Source organism: Pundamilia nyererei, unplaced genomic scaffold (assembly GCF_000239375.1).
Source record: "Pundamilia nyererei isolate P.nyererei 1_Seehausen unplaced genomic scaffold, PunNye1.0 scaffold00175, whole genome shotgun sequence".
Classification (NCBI taxonomy): domain Eukaryota; kingdom Metazoa; phylum Chordata; class Actinopteri; order Cichliformes; family Cichlidae; genus Pundamilia; species Pundamilia nyererei.
In genome coordinates, this window is record NW_005187576.1 from 319276 (window position 1) to 336850 (window position 17575).

General features: G+C 38.3%; 1 protein-coding gene across 2 annotated transcripts; it reads right to left on the minus strand.

Annotated features, from left to right (window-relative positions):
• Positions 1-1942: 1942 nt before the first annotated feature.
• stam2 (signal transducing adaptor molecule (SH3 domain and ITAM motif) 2) lies at positions 1943-15973 on the minus strand. 2 transcript variants are annotated; one of them, XM_005746212.1, is made up of 14 exons: positions 15813-15973; positions 13705-13789; positions 13477-13552; positions 12958-13053; positions 12625-12771; positions 10139-10205; positions 9694-9892; positions 8735-8829; positions 8536-8618; positions 8362-8449; positions 8188-8242; positions 7913-8060; positions 5903-6081; positions 1943-4201 (listed from the first exon to the last, which is right to left on the minus strand). In XM_005746212.1, the coding sequence occupies exons 1-14, from the start codon at positions 15850-15852 to the stop codon at positions 4009-4011; spliced, it is 1551 nt and encodes a 516-aa protein (XP_005746269.1). In that variant the 5' UTR covers positions 15853-15973; the 3' UTR covers positions 1943-4008. The 2 variants fall into 2 exon arrangements, with proteins under 2 accessions (XP_005746269.1, XP_005746268.1); XM_005746211.1 differs by having other exon boundaries at positions 1943-4204.
• Positions 15974-17575: the final 1602 nt, after the last annotated feature.

Consider the following 17575-nt stretch of genomic DNA (forward strand, 5'->3'; position numbering starts at 1 on the left):
AATTGACCTACAGAATAAGGACTCAGGAAGATCAATACCATAAAAAGTGGGAGAAATGGACTGAGTACATAAACCCAACAGGTTAAAGACCAACACATTGATAATGAGAAATGATCAAACTGTAGAAACAAGGAGATCCAACATGTTTTTTTGTTATCCTACCTGTTGTATTTATCTTTTTGTTGTTGTTGTTGTTGTTGTTGTTGTTACCCCCCTACCCCATGTATAATGTTTAAAGAAAAACAATAAAAAGAAAGTAAAATAAATAAATAAATAAATTCAGTTGAGCTGAAAAGAAAAAAGAAAATGAAACAATCTGAGGGTGAAATACAAACGTAAACTCAAAAGGAGTCACAAATGGCCGGTTGTATTTCAGACCTCAGTGGATTAATCCAACAAATCATGAAAAATTAGGTTTACATTTTTGTTCATGACAGTGCAGATTTCTGACATTTTGTGTAATTTAAGCTGTAATAATGTGATTGTTTTATAACAAAAAACAGTGAAACTTAAGTTAGACTTGTGTTTGTAAATGAAGCACCTCATGTTGTGTAACTTTCTGGATTTTATACTTATTGGCTACATATTTATTTATCATACAGGCTATACAGTACATAAGGTCAAAACTCACATGTTTTATGTAACTAAAGTGTGTAATTATGTGGGCAACAGCCAATAATTAAGTTATAGACTTTATTTATATGAAAAACTTGTATACTTACTGCATTTGAATCATTTTAACCATATGTAACCACCTGCATGAGTGGGGGGGGTTTTTTGGGGGGGGGGCTTCGATTTAGCCACCCCATTTGATTTCTTTGCCACCCTCATGCCACCCTAAGAAAATTTCTCAAGATCCGCCCCTGGCCATAAATTACTGTTCAGACTCTCTTGCAACTCCAAAATCTATGCCCTCCTTCACATTATTTCAAAGCTGTTCAGTGGGCCAGATTTGAATCTTTGCTGACCGATCCTGGTCCCTAGGCCTTATGTTTCACACCACTGCTCTACAGATTTAATTTCACTCTGATTTCTCAGATTGGTCCATACTTTGATGCCAGGTTCTTTATCAACTTTTCAGAAGCTTGCGTTTTACAAATGGTCATTTTTGTGATCTATCTGACCCACAGACAAGCAACAAAATGAAGGTGGCTGCAGTCAAGTACTGATAGAGCACCCTCATAAGGTATATAAAACCACAGTAACCTCCATAAAGATCGACCACGGTCCTACTTATTATTTATTCTTATTTACCGTTTATTATGGCACACTGCTAGAATGACTCAGTCATGAATATTCAAGTGCGTTTTCTCCAAATGTTTTCATGAGAAGTGCTAACTGTAAACAGGTAAAATTATATGCTAAACTAAAATATTCCAATAAACACATTTGCAGCCCTACGTAATCACTTTCCACCAGTTTCGTGCCGCATTCTTCACTTAAAAACAGGCCAATTTTCAACTCAAAAATATCTCACGAGGACAAACAACAGATGAGGGAATCTTCTCAACCATCCTCAGCAGACCAAGGCACCAGCTGTGCTGTTTTCAGACAATCTCGAAAACATTTATTCACACTCCCACGTATCCTGGAAGAGCAGGCAAGAATCTGACTTTGCAACTGAAGAAAGGTTTTACCTGCACTTTGCTACCCATAACCATCTCTAGCATTCACATAACCTCCAGTGTATCCAATAGAAAGAAAAAAAGAAGCTATAAAAAGGCCAAGTGCAATTAATAAATCATGTCTTCTGGGTAGAGCATATTATTGGATTGTACATGTCATGCAGATGGGGATGTGTGCAGGGAATAGCAGAGGCTAATTACTGTAGGTGGACAGTTTCTATTTTAATCACCCTTCTCTTAATTGTACAAATGTAATTACTTCAACAGCTTCAGAGGAATCGGCGCTAAAAGAACAAAATCAACTTCCACACACGCCGTTTCTCTTATTTCAAAGTATATTTATTGAAGAATATTATACAGTTTGCTCTGTTACAAAAGCAGTTTTAAAATCCTGGATGACACAACGTTTCCTGGGATATTTCAAATATAAACAATTATACACGTCCAGAGGATTCAGAGACAGAAGTCGCTTCCCAACGTTGTTTGATTTCTACAGAAGAACAAGGCATTCAGTGGTAAAATAAAATGTTTACAAAGCTAAGGTGCAATGCCAAAGTCACTGACAAATCCAGATATTTTACATCTAATATACACTGCCTTTAACATTAGAGGTGCTTAACAGAAATTGAGTTCTGGCTAAAGTTAGAAGTGTGGAGTTACTGCAGCAGCCCAAAAGACTGTATGAGAGCTCTTAATTTAAGTGGAGGGAAAAACATCTATTTCTTCAGTTTGACTAAAGATTTTTTTGTGTATTTAAAAAAAATGTTGTCGTTTACATTTTGCCAAGAAAATAAAAGTAAAAGCAGAAGCCCAGTAAAAATAATTACCCACTTTTTTCATGTCTCCACATATATATCAAAGTACAGGCAATGCTGATGACAATTATGACGTTTTAGTACATACACATTAAAGAACGTGCTGTGGATTTGCATAAAACATAGAAGAGACAGAATGATGTTAGAACCATGAAGAGATGCAGCATTTTACCAGACTACCAAACCCATTCAGACGTTTATCTATTATCCATTCACCCAAACCTTTGAAAATCAGTGTCGCTTTACATTGACAACGAACCTCTTTTTGGGAAAGTATTCAAACACACACAAACATGGAGAAAAAAAACAAATGTGCACACACACATACACATAATTAAATATGTCAAATGTAATCATAGAATGCACAAGGCAAAGAGTCTATGGGAACGTCATTTCTGAATTATTTACAATGTTAACATATCTGACAATTGAGAAATAGAGTTTGCACTTCTAAATTCTGTTAGAGACGCTGATCAGCTACAGCGTTGGTGGCTGGTGATGAGAACAGTGAAATGGGAGATCTGGCCTTTTAAGTACCTGCACATGTTTGTGCTGAAGAGAGCACCTGAGCTGGAACTCACGAATTCAGTCTTTGCAGATGAATAAACTACATCAGCTGAGTGTTGCAATCAAGATGATGATCAGGATAAACGGCTCATACCTTCATATGAATCCACTTGCGGACTTAAACAAGAAAAACAAACAAACCAGTAACTGTTCCATTTTCCTTGCCTACATTACAACATATGATTGTGTTTTTATTCACATTTACTCTACATGCTTGCAGGCTGTTTAATTTTTTTGCTGGCTTTCTCAGCGATCCCTCTCAGGAAAGAGATTTTGATAGCCACACTTGTGCACAAGACTTGGACGCTGCTTGCATTTCACTCTCAGAGCTACAAGGAATACTTTACTCGATTTTATTCCAACTTGAGCACGCTATCGCACCGTCGATGTATTAGGCTTTAAGGGCTGCCAAAATGCTGCGTCTGCAGACAAGGTTGTGTGAACAGATCATAAACAAAGAAGAAAATAACATTTTATCTCATCTAGGCTAGTGTGGACTAATCCTCTTTAACCAATAAGAAGACTCGCAGTTCAATTCCGAAACAGCATGGTGTTGATGTATTATTTGTAATATGCTAATTTCCTAAACAAATTAGACAATGACGGCTTGTTGCATGGTCCTGTACAGCAAAACCAACTCTTCTTCGTGCCGACTGATGATGTTTGAGAAAACCAGCGTTGCTTTGAGTCACCCATGATAAACGAGGAGACTAAGAAAACTCTGTGCCGTGTTAAGCCTCACATACAGTAGCCGAGTTTTGACTTGGATGCATAGCAGACCTGCGTTACATACACGCATCAGTTATTTCAGCTTTCCAGGGGGTGTCCTGTTCGGCTGAAAAAAAACTAAACAAAACAAAAAACAAAAATAAAAAGCCAAAGGAATTTTCCTAAAGCAATAACCTGACACACACATGCGTGCTAGGTAAACCAAATGAACACACAACTAGCAACTGAAATATCTGAAGGGTGCATCTTCTCAGGTCTGCCCTGTGTTCGTTTTACAGAAGAGGCTGCTGATAATATGCTGCCTGCTGCTGCTGCTGCTGAGGAGCCTGGTGAGGGGGAGCTGCTACAGGATAGGACACAGGAGGCATGCTGGAGTTGTGGTAGGCTGACATATCCATGGTCATGCCTGCCTGAGGTGGGTAAGGAGCTCCTGTGGCTTGGCTCATGTACGGAGCGTTCAAACCACTGCTGTGAAATAAATCCACAAGTGACATTTAGGTCAACAAATTCATGAATCTATCATTTCAATACATCCTCTAGAGAAATATGATTGGTAGGTAATATGATTTTGTTAGTAGTGATCAAATTCGGTTTTCTAAAAGAGTGTTTCCATAGTAACAATACATTGGTGTGAAAAAGTGTTTTTCCTCTTCCTGATTTCCTGTTTTTTTGTGTGTATTTGTCACACTTAAATGTTTCAGATCATCAAACAAATTTAAATATTAGATAAAGATAACACAAGTAAACACAAAATGCAGTTTCTAAATTAAAGTGTTTATGAACACCCAGGCCTGATTGCTGCTACACCTTTCCTCAATGAAGAAATCACTTAAATAGGACCTGCCCGATCAAAGCGGAGTAGACCAAAAGATCCTCAAAAGCTAGACATCATGCCACGATCCAATAAGAACAACATAATCTCAGTCTACAAAAGGTTACAGAGACATTTCTAAAGCTGTGGGACTCCAGCAAACCACAGTGAGAGTCATTATCCACAAATTGCGAAAACATGGAACAGCGGTGAAACTTCCCAGGAGGCACCGGCTGACCAAAATTACCCCAGGAGCGCAGTGACGACTCAGCCAAGAGATCACAGCAGACCCCTGAACAACATCCAAAGAACTGCATGCCTGCAAGTTCATGACTCCACCATAATAAAGAGACTGGGCAAAAATGGCCTGCAAACCACTGCTGAGCCAAAGGAACCCAAAGGCTCGTCTCAGGTTTGACAGAAAAGATAAAGACTTGGGGATTTTGATGATCCCCAAAGACTTCTAATAAAATACTCCGTTGACTGGCGAGAGAAAAGATGAACTTTTTGGAAGGTGTGTGTCCCGTTACATCTGGCGTGAAAGTAATACAGCATTTCAGAAAAGGAACATCATACAGTAAAATATGGAGGTGGTAGTGTCATGGTCTGGGGCTGTTTAGTGCCTCAGGACCTGGAAGACTAGAAAACACCCTGAAGAGAATGTTCAGCCATCTGTTTGTGATCTCAGGCTGAAGCTCACTTGGGTTCTGCAGCAGGACAATGACCCAAAACAAACCAGCAAGCCCACCTCTGCATGGATTACGAAAACAAAATGAAGACTTGGATTTAGGTCAGGATTTAAGTCCTCACCTGAATCTGATTGAGATGCTGTGGCATGACCTCAAAAACGTGGTTCATGCTGAATTACAACAATTCCGCAAAGATGAATGGGCTAAAATTTCTCCATGGGGCTGTAAAACCGCTAAGGGTGGCCCAACCCGTTATTAGGATTAGGGGGCAATGACTTTCACACAGGGTCATCATAACTTTGTTTTTTTCCCCCTTAATAATAAACACCATCATTTAGAAACACCATTGTGTTTACTTATGTTATCTTTGTTTACATTTAAATTTGTTTGATGATCTGAAACATTTAAGTGTGACAAACATACAAGAGAAAGGAAATCAGGAAGAGGGCAAACACTTCTTCACACCACTGTATATTTATGAGAGAAGAAAAGCGTATCACAAGTTTCTGTTATTTTCCCTTGTGATGTGACGGCTATGTCAGTGACAATTACACTGTTCATTATGATGTACAAATTAAAATGTTTTTGGTGATTTGGAGACACATCAAGTGATTAAAATTCTGACTTTCAACGTCCTCGTTAAAAGGGTGGAGGTGTTATTCTTACCTCATGTAGGGCGGCTGAGCAGTTTGGCTGTTGGGTAAGGTGTTGGGTGGAGCTGAGACATTTGGCGGTAGTGAGTGTAGAGGTCCAGGCTGGTCGCTGGGCAGATTGTAGGGCTGTGCAGAGGGGATCTGAGGCATGGATGGGGGAAGATAAGGGGGTGCCGCTGGTCCAAGGTAGCCCTGAGAGGAGCAGGAGAGGAGCGTGCTGATAAGTGAATGCACTGAAAGGATGTAACAGAGTTTGGCAGTGAACTTATTTCCCAGTAAATATAGAACAGAGCCAGAAAAACTGGTTGACCACTCCCAGCAGGTGCTGCTTGGTTTGTTTTGGCGTTTATACTGACCTGTTACTACACCTATGCTGCAGCTGCCGGCACGCTACGATACTGCGGTTTGTAGTATTTATTAGTGAATATTTAACCGTTTATAAATTGTAACATCCAAATCTAAGCCACCAGACATGAGGAAGGTAAATTAGGAGAAGGGTTGCTCACAATGCATTCATATCTACATGTAAATTAGATTTTCCAGTTTTATCTTGTGTTGGTAACTCATTTGCACTGGCCACCTCCTGACTGTCACAGTGCTAACAGTTCTCCCTTTGCCTATTTAGTATAACACGTGGTTAATATGGGTAGCTTATTTTTTAAATAAACAGCTAGTTCTCGCAATATGCTTACTGTAGAGTTAGTAGTGTTAGTGTGATGGGTATAAAGCAGTCTTGTAACACATTCCTATTGCTCTGGTTGCATTTTGCTTAAACAGACAGCTGAAAAATTGGCGTGAGTTAGTCCTCGACTAGCCCTGTTTAAGTCAACTTGTAGTCATTTAGATCTTTCAGACCACTAACCACCCCCCCAAAAGAAAAATAAAATCCTTCATGTTATATAAACTGATGCTGTGTTGTTTTTGCTCCAACCAAAACCTATAGCAGTGTGATTATGGGACATCTGTACCTAGCAATCTGTATAAGCTACTTGAAATTAATGCAAACAAATTACAAATGAAGAGAACTGCGCAAGAATTGTATAATCCAAATCTCTATGATGACAATTTCCTTATCTTTTGAATTTATTCAAGACATATAATGAAGCTATTTTTAGTTTCACCACCCTTTAAGCTCTAGTTGGAGACTGCTACATCCAGAAACTACAACCTTCATTGTCTGAGATGCTACAAACATCCTCAGTCAGTAGCAGGTCACCAGCAGCTGCCCCAAATAATGAGATTTGGTGAGCTATGTTACACAAATAGCCAGCCTCTAGAGAAACGTGCACCAACAGAGATATTCAAAGAACAAATACCAATAATATAAAAAACAGTTATACAATTACAAATTAAATAATATTGGAAAACAGAGTTGAGTTTACATAATCTTCAGACAGAAGACCAGCTGTGTTCAGTCTTTATTCAGCATACAGAAATGATGCTGATAAAACACTCGTTTTAAATTATTAACAGTTTCAGAATTTTTTGTCCTTTTAAATCCTTGTTTTTAACCAAGTCCCCGTTACTGCAGGTGCAATAAAATCCTGACAGTTGGAAAAAGGAAAATAATAAGTTGCAAGGAGCTCTGGTGTTTGCCTGCTATGCGAAGTGGACAGTTTTCTAAATCTCCAGGGAAAGACTGTGACATTAATCACCACCAAGAAAACAGCATCTGCTGAGAAAGCTCCGGCGGCCTGTGACGCTCTCCAGGGAAGAAAAAAAAAATGCTGACTGAATATCAAGCCATCAGGACTAGTCTAAGATTAGTAACTAGTTTAGAGGCAAAACATGTGTGAATGAGACATGTTAGAGACATCCTTAAAACATGTATGATTGAGCTCTGCGTCCTGCTGATTCTCCATATGTTTACATACACAAACAATATTTTGCCAACAGCCATTGTTTATTTTTTCTATTCGGCTTGCTATCTAAACATCACGGATGTATACAAGGTTTCAGCTTCGACGTCATTTACGACTGAGAGTCACTCTTAGCAATCAGAGCCACGTAAGACTATTCTGACCTGCATGCCCACAGCAGAGCTGGCTGGAGGATACTGTGACTGCATCTTGGAGTAGGCCGAGTAGTATGGAGCCTCATTCATGAGCTTGTTGTAAAGCTCCAGTGCCTCCAAAACCTTCACATTCAACTCTGATAACTCTGAGTGATTCCTGCAACACACACAAACAAGCATTAGTCCCAAGTACTGGATGAAGAACCTTTTGCATTTGCTGTGCATATCGTGATTATGATCAATCTGATTAATAATAGAGAAATGTTATATAATTAACACATTACCTGTCAATCTCCTGCAGCTTCTCATCAATCAGTGGGTTCATCTGTGCACATGCACCTGTTTACATCCACGGAGAGAAAAGGAGAAATGAGGTTAGAAAGCAAAAGCACGGCTCACACTGACTGCAGCTGACAGCGACAGTTTGACTAGATTTAGAGTGGCATTAAAGTTTTTACCCTCCAGATGGATCAGCTCTAGGGAGTCAGGAGTGGAATCTGCAGGATCTGTATTCTGCAGCAGTGCCAGTGTTCGGTCCATCTTTGTCTGCAGAAAGACGTGAGCGGATACGTGTTGGTAAAATAACTGAGAGATGGATTTGCAAATGAAGAATCGCTGAGGAAATGTGCTACCTCGTCAATGAAGACGGGCTCAGGCTCTATTTTGGTTTCCAGGCTTGTCTCTTCTGGAGTCGCCGGGTTATCAACATAAGTAACTATGAAAGAAAAAGTTCAATTACATTAGCAGCTCTAGAAATAATTTGATTAGAAATAAAATCAATATGCTCAACAGGAGGTACAAACAAGAGTCTGTCCTTAAGGAGCTACCAACCTGGCTCTGGCTCTGCATTCAGATTGGTTGTGACAAAGTTGGAGGGGAAAAGCCCAACTCCTCTGTGGTTCTCTCCTTTCCACCAGTTTGGATCACTGTAAACGGAAACATAAAACCAAAGTCAAAGAGCAGCTGAGAGAAAGCCATACTTAGCGTCTGGCTAAGCTTCATACCAGTCAGAACCATTACAACAAGAAGTCTAAAAATTCTCGCCCTGATGTGGTCTTTGGCAGCTCCAGAAAAGGCGGTTACGGTGAGTTTTCAGAGCTCTTGGTATGAAAAAGTATTTTGACGTTTGCCTAGTTTTACTTGCAGAACAGAATTTACAGATCATTTAAGTCCTGAAAATAATATATCATATTAAAAATATTCACACTTCTGGATGACTCTCCAACAGGCAAACAAACCTGGTAACATTATTATCACTGACAGATATTACTATTGCACTGCACGTACTTTGAACCACACTGATTAAATTTCTGTTTCAAAACAGTTAATGAGCATGGAGGAGTGGTTACCGCCATGTCATAATAACTTATCAAAGGTTAGTTTTTGACATCAGATCATTTCATTTATATATTATTTTTATATTTTATTTAGACATTACATCAATTTTTGGGTTATTACTGAAATTACAAGGCAGGGATGGTATTTATATTCAACATCCATGAAGACATAGCAACATGACTGTCTGATCTTAAAGGTCGTGCATACTCTGGGACTTTCAGTGGTAAAGTATAGATCAAAGCTAATGGCTGAATGCGCCCTCTAACCTGACAGACCTGTCCCCTTCTCTGGATAATGAACATTTTCAGTTTTAGCTACGTAAACAACTCATCTGCAGTAAACTCATTTTTGCACATCCAGATCTTCATTCAATGTCGGTAAAACGGCGCTATCTATTGGTTGGGAGGATATAGCAGAGCTGATTCATGACAGGAAGTGTTATAAAATATTACCTGTCATCCAACACTAGGATAAGTTCTCCAGCTTTGAAGGTCAGCTCGTTGTCTTCAGCTGCTTCAAAGTCGTACAGCGCACGCACCTTCCGAGCCTCCTGCCCCCCACCGCCATTAGTATAGTTTGGAGGGTCAGAGGTCATGGTCATGGGGCGTGTCTCTGCCTGCTGCTTCTGCTCCTGTAAGGACAGCTCGATAGCTGAAGAAAATAAACAAGAGAAGTGGAAATGAAGAAAGGGTATTTAGCACAGACAGACTTGGCACACATTCCAGATTCATTTAATTTTCAAAATGCAAATGGCTCTAAGGCAGGTGCTCCAATCACATTTTCAGCCACGGAGAATCAATTTAAAGGTTTTCACATGTATTTTTATCAGATTACTTTCTATGAAATCTGTGTAGAGCTTTTGGATTTTAAAAAATGAATGGAATACACTAACTTTACCTTTGGCAAGATCGTCATCATCCACTGGTTTGCTTGCAGTTGATGGGTTGGCCTTTGTGCTGGAACCCTGTGGTCAGTATAGAAAGACAAGGTCAGATCAGAGTGCAGAATAAGTGCACCTGAGGAAGAATGAAGCACAAAGACTTTAAATGAAAAACCAAAATGTTTTTAAAAACACGGTGCCACCTGGAGTTCATGCTGGGTATCACATATTGTTCAGAAATGTGTCTCTAGCCTTTAGACACAAATACTCCCAGGAGCAGTCTCGTTAATTATTTTATGTCCAGAAGCGAAACAATAGAAACGGGAAAAATGAAAACCGGTTTATTACAGCTTGAGTTTGTGCGGCCAAATCCAAACTGACAATAAGTAAATAAATAAACAGGTAAACACTGCCACAGCTTGAGTCACGCTGCCTGCTGCTTTTTTCCCCTTAGCTGACAGAGATTAAATGTCATACCTGCTGCCACATGAGCCACCTGCTCTCCACTGAGGCACATTTGCCAGCCTATCCCGAAAAAGGAAATGCAGCGCACCATCATCAGAGCCAAATGGAGCACAGCCAGTGATAACAAAGCCAGGATGAGAAAGCAAATAAAATCGAAGGGATTTTAGACTACTGATATTAGGGCTGCAGCTATCAACTACTTCAGTATGTTTCATCCATGATGAACAACAAAAAACAAACAAACCCTTTGTATTTACGTGTCATACTCAATTTTATTTTTTTAAAGAAAACATTTTCCTAAATGCAAAGATATATCTAAATAATCTCAAGTAAAGTCAAAGCCATAACATTTACCTTTACTCTGTCTTCCTCAAAGGCTTTATGAGTTTGTGTACATGTGTTTCTGCTTGTTTACGTTTGCAGTGAATGAGAGTTTGTGTCTGTAAGCCTTTAGAGGAGAATGTGGTGGCTTCTATGAAGAGAAGTGAGCATATCAGCATTCTGATGTTTGCCCTCTGCTTTGTTGCACAGTTTTTATGCTCCTGAAAACAAGACGTTATGATGGTGTAGACGTTAATTAATATTAACAATAATTCACTGTCCAACCTAACAACCCTCAGATCAGTGGCTCAGAGTTTTACTGGGCCATGTATATTTTTATAGGCTTGGAAAAAAAGATGTAAATTTTTTTTTTTTTTTTTTTTTTTAAAATATTAACGCAAACCCCCCCCAAAAAACAGTATTTTACATCATTTCAATTTCAATCTCAAAAATTGTATGAAAATCTTAATAAATAATAAACATGGTCTAGTACACCTCATGTCCCCCTTTAGACTCACCCCTGTAAAATGGGACGGCTGCTCAGCAAGCTGTATAATTTAAACATGTTTCAGACCAAGTTAACAGTTCAACTGCATGTGCTCGTCGCAGTGTGTAAACAGACTCTGGCTCCACATTAAACTGCACCAGCTTCATCATCACTGCTGCTGTTGTGTTATCAGTGTGCGTGCGCTTAATATCAAACTTTTTATTCACACGCTGCTCCTTAAAAAGGTTTGTATTGCAGGTCTGCTTGTAGTCTTATGGCGTTTCCATTGTAACAATGGTGCACCACAGAGCCGTGCCTTAAACCAACCATCGAAGCAAAGAATGTATGTAGAGAATTTTTTTTTCATCAAATTATTCGAAATACTTAAATCAGCGCAGCCCTAACTCACATCACTGCCATTCGTTGTTTATTATTTAATGCTCTGAGTTGTCTATTGTGCGGAAAAGGATGTGTTGCACATTTACGTTTCTACTGAAGGCTACAATAGTTATCCCCTCAGTGGCAGCTTTATTAGAGTTAAAGTCTTCGAGTATGTCAGATGCTTTATGAGAAACTGATGTCAAAGTCCAGTTTTATCTGTGGCACATACAGATTTGTTGCGTAACAAAAAACACACACACATTAAGCAGCAGAACAGAAACTAGAAAGCAGCTCTTACCATTACCAAGTCAGACTCTATGACATAAACCTCCAAAGAATTATGTGAAATATGTGAAGAGGAAATTCCACTCTAAGCTCCTCTCATATATACACTCTCCAAAACAGACAAACTCCACCCAGCCTGAACCTTCACAATCACTACACTAGCCTGAGGTCAAATCATGGCTACAATTCCAGCCTCAGCACGCTAGTGAACCCTACTGGATGTGAGATGTATATTACTAGCTTAAAAGAAGAACCTATTTCCAAGTAGAAAAAAGAAGGTAGATTGTGTGGTCACTATAAAACACAATGTAAAATGTTTATATTGTGATGTGAAATATTGTTTAACAGAACATCAGCTTATGTAAAATCTGATACTTTACAAAAAGAGGCCTTTATTTATGCTGCAAATACAGTATACTTACACTTTGTTTATCTGTTATACTGGCATCAAGTATGACAAAGAATTATAAAATAAAAACTCAGGTGCAGCTGCTGCAAAGTAAAGACTGTATAAGACTTCTAAATGACTTTGTTACATTTCTCAGAATCATCATGTCAATATACCTGTGATGATGGGGATGGGAAGCTGACACCCTCCTCTTTCAGAGACTTGATGGTGGCCCCAATCAGGCTCAACTGTGGATCTTTCTGAAAGTCCTCTGCCCACTCAACCATCAGAGCCTTTAGCTTTTCACATACCTTAGGGTGTGCCTAAAGAAGACATGAAAACAAACAGCTATGGAGTCTGGCATTGGTTAAGATTTTAACTGTAACATTAAACTTAAAGTTCCTCTAAGTTTGAAGGACTACATGGACAAGAAATTCTCTGGATAAGATTCCACCCCAAAAAAGGAAGAAAAAAAAAGAAAGAAACTCAAACCAGGTAAGTTTTCATACCTTGTTAAGAATGCTCTTCACTTCACTGGAAAACTCCCTTGAGCAGATTTCCAGGTGGAATATTTTGCCACAGTTTGATACACAAGCACCCAGCAACTGCAAGCCAAGACAGTGAAATAAGTATCGCAGTAAAAAGACAGCCACTCATTATTTACAGCACATTTTAACAGCAGGTGAGTTTAGAGGTGGGATTTGATGACAACAGTCTGAAATTATCTCAGTAATTTAAAGACAGAAATCTAAGAATAGAGCAGGTCATGTGACAGTATTAGCTCACAATGACTCAGACAAACAGGTCTCACAGTCCTCATTTCATTTAAATAATACTGGCGTGGAAAGGGTCTTCTTTCCTGTATCCTTTAAAAGGAAATGGGTTTGCAGCCCAAATGCCAGTAAACTGTACTTCTAACCCCAAAACTAGAGAGGTGTTTGACCCAATCGATTGATTTATTAAACATTTGCAGTTATTTGTAATGCCATTTTTATACAATAAATTAAATAGTAAAGCAACAAACTTACATTAAGAGCCTGCATCGCCACATGAGGCACTTTGTGGTTGACTCTCTTCATAATGGATCTTAAGCTGTCCTTTGGTCTGCAACAGAAGGGAACACAGTCTGTGGATTGGGGGTACTGCTGATGTCGTCAAGTATGAAACACTTTCAAATTAAGTGTCCGGGGCCACTGGGCTGCTCAAATCAAAATGTGCCATTAATATTCAACGGAAGATGGCTCTTTCAAGCTTACCCATTGGCTGTTGTTCCAATCTTATCACAGATGTCCATGATAAGTGCCCAGTCATCTGTTGTGTTGTTTTCATTGGTTGCCTTCTCTGGAAATATGTAAAATGCGGATTTAGTGCATATGCTCCAGTGAGAAAATAACTCCAATGGCATTGTGGCTGCTTATCTCCAAAGAAAATGTGGGAAGACATGCCAAATGCATGGTGTAATATAAAAATGAGCCGCAAGCCCTTAACTGGCACATTGTACATCTAATTTATGTTATACTGTCACCTATCGAACTCAAAATGAGAGTGGAAGAGTTCTATAAGCCAACTACATGTTGCTGTTTTTATTGTGCAACCTGTTCCTAACGGCCTATTGTGACAAGACACTTAGAAATCCCATGTAAATATTTAAGTACTTTAAACTGTGACCCGTTCAGCAGCTGACAAGCTAAAAGAAAAGCCTCATTAACAACTGAACTGCATTATCTTCTGAGTTAAAAGAAAAATCACAACATAAACTATATTGATCTCTACGATATTGATGTTAAGTGGTGTTCTGACATGCAAAGTGACCTGTGACCTGCCACTGTTTCATAATATGCTGGTAGCAAATTACTTGTATGACGTTTCCGACTCATAGTGTCACTCCCATGACTCTCTAGTGCAATAGTGCTCTATTGTATGGTCATACAAGGACTATAGTGTTGCACAGTCAGATAAAGCTGTTCAGCCAGGAAGTGTCTATGAAAATTTACATAGGATAAGCCTAGGAAAACACATAGGATAGCTGACAAATTAAAGGGAAACACGATATAAAATGTCTTAGAAAGGTGCTGGGTCATTAGAAAGGCTTGGCATGGATTTTCCAAGACTCTAGACCTCAACTACAGGAAAACAACACCCTTTAAAAATAAATAAATAAATAACATACATATCCCCTTATTTTATGTTTAAAAAATGGTGGTAGAAAGTGAGGTTTAACACACTGGTCCAAAATCTTCCATAAATGTTCAACTGGGTTAGGAGCTCACGAGTGTGAAGTCCATATTATTTAACTCATATACCTTATAGATAACCCGTTTGTCATGTGGGAAGAGACTATTCATCAGAACAGGAAGGTCATAGGACATCAGCGATTATTGCGAACAACTTACATTTGTTTTCACTGACAGTTCTCGCTAAAGGGACATGCTGACCCAAACAATGCCAGCAGAAGACTGCCACAATATGTTAAATCAGCAGGATTATCGCCATGCTGGGGTGAAACATTCAGAGTTTTCCTTTAATTTTACACCCATCTGAATACAGACAGATAACAACCAAACCCGAAAGGCCAGAGAGTGATTGATTAATTAGTCTTGACCAAGAGCTTTTCTAATTAATCATCAGCCGGAGAGAAAAAAGGTTTCAACAACTGTAATCATTAATGACTCATTACTATATTATTTTCACATTTACCTATCCAATGACGTATCAACTCCAAATACTGAAAACAGGCATCACTAACAATTGCAGCCCACGGACACATCTTCAATCCACTTCTTTTTTTGTCTAACCAATACACCAAAATGTAAACCTCATTTAGTTTCTACATAAAACAAAGGAAAACACCAAATCCTCCCAAGTGAGACGTCAAGTGAACCGCAATGGGGATTTCACTGTTTTCGAGCATCAACAAAGTATACGCTTCAACGAAAACAGAAAAAAGATAAAGGAGATTTAAACGAATGGTATTTGTGTGATAAAGTAGATAAAAATAGAACCATAAACGTATTTTGAGTTGATTTGGGATCAGCTGATCTTGTAATGGCGGTTATCCTGTGAGTTTATATGAATCACCAAGTTTTCTTTCTTACAAAGCAATCGCTGATACTAACAAATGAACTGGAAACTTAATAAAAGAGGTCGACAACACATCGATATGTCAGGTACAAACTAGCAAAGGCTAGCAGGACTGGTATATGGTGTTGTAACAAAAATTGGCAGCCCTAAAGTAACTTATCACGTAGCGCTAGCGAATAAACAACTCGAGCTAAGCTAGCATTAGCCTCTAGTGTGACTGGCCCTATCGTTAGCTTCTGGCTGTGACACACTCAAAGGGCCAAAGAGACAACAATTCACTTACCAACATCTTGGTCAAATGGATTTTGGGAAAATAAAGGCATGTTAACTATTTATAAAGAGGCAGACTTTGTGATGAAAAAAAGTACGTGCGTTCTTCAAGCTAAACCTAAACAAATATCGCTTCCTCGTCCATCTAACTCTCACCAGTTGCTCTTCCGGAAATTTGGCTGTCTCCAATAATGCCTGTTTACAAAAAAATAAAAATAAGAAATAAAAATACTAAGCAACTGAGTCTGTAGCACCTTTTCCTTTAATTGTGTTATTATTATTATTATTATTTTTACATTTTTACTTAGTGGAAATATAGCGCTGTGGCATTACATATACTTAAGCAATTAAGGGTGACACCTTTTTTATGGTTAAAGAGAAACACTGGCATCTAGTGGGATAATAATGGATGTGGGCTCAGCATTGTTGCCCCAATGATACATCCACAAAGTATTAGCTTTTAGGTAAATAAATTATTATATATCACCACAATTTTTCTACACGGGTCCTCATATTTATTTAAAAATTCAGCACTGCAGTGGTCCTTAGATAATTTCCCCCAGGGATTAATAAAGTATTCTGATTCTGATTCTGATTCTTAGCAAAAAGGGGAAACTGGTATTTTTAAGAGTCACTATGGTGAAACGTTATTAACTGGGCATTACCTTCAGGCATTTCTTTTTAATGCAGATTTCACTAGCATCAAAAACCAAAATCATCTTCTTGTACAGTCAATTGTGACTCTTCAGTTTCAATGACAGTGACATAGAATTCTTTAAAAGTGCAGAAGCCATCATAAGAGCCGTTTTATTGTAGAGTATGGTTCCCTAAAGCATAAGCACAGGTGTCTATCTAGATGTAGTTCAGGTCAGTTTAACCTCTTAAGAATGGAATAGAACACAATATAAAAGAATGTAATAAAAAAAATAGTTTATTGTTACTGAAAAAGGTAAAATGCATTAAGTGGTTGGTGGAGTATTTTTTTACACAACTAATTAAAAAAAATAGCTAAATATTACAAAGAGTAAATATATGTAAAAAGCATAGGTGTATATACAAAGCTGGTATATACAAAGTTAAAATTAAATAAAAACTTGGTATTGTAGTAGTGTAATGAAAAATGTATTTCAAAATGACAAATTTGACAAGAACGATTTTGAAAGTTACACAACAGCTATGTTGATTTTGTATGTTGATTTAGAGTCCAAATGACCTTGGGGAAGAATCTGCTCATGAGTCTGGTGATCTGTGTTTTGAATGACCTATTATTAGTGGGGGCAACAGGTCAAACAGATGAGGAATAGAGAATTGAGGAACTAACTTGAATTTGATGATATATTTTGGCTGTGGATCTGTTAGTGTGTATTTGTGGTGTTTGCCAAGCGCAATAAGCAAAAATCATTGTTGGGCTTGTTTGTAGATTTGTCCACTATCAGTTTCACAATCAATTGCTTGGTTGTTTGTGAGAAAATTACTTGCCATTTTTAAAGCAAATTAGTTTCCCCGGTTCTTAAAAGCTGGCCCAACTCTATTATTAGGTTTCTGACTGCTGGTGAAACGTTCAGTATTCCTGAAAATATGTAATAGAATAGGCCTTTACTGTCCTTGTACATATACAAAGAAGCTGTGGTAATTATGTTCAAAGAAATAAATGCCTAAAACAATAAATAAATAAATGTATGTAAGAATAAGTACGCAAGTAAATAAAAATAAATAAAAAGTAAATAAAAATAAAGTAAATAAGATTAAATCAAATCAGAAGGAGAACAACAAACT

Excerpts from the sequence above, each read along its gene's own strand:
- stam2 (XM_005746211.1), bottom strand. The coding sequence starts at position 15,852 with ATGCCTTTATTTTCCCAAAATCCATTTGACCAAGATGTTG. Across the intron at positions 10,206-12,624 it reads TCCCATCCCCATCATCACAG|GGTTCCAGCACAAAGGCCAA; the intron begins GTATATTGACAT and ends TACTGACCACAG. Across the intron at positions 6,082-7,912 it reads GCTCTGCTGTGGGCATGCAG|GGCTACCTTGGACCAGCGGC; the intron begins GTCAGAATAGTC and ends TGCTCCTCTCAG.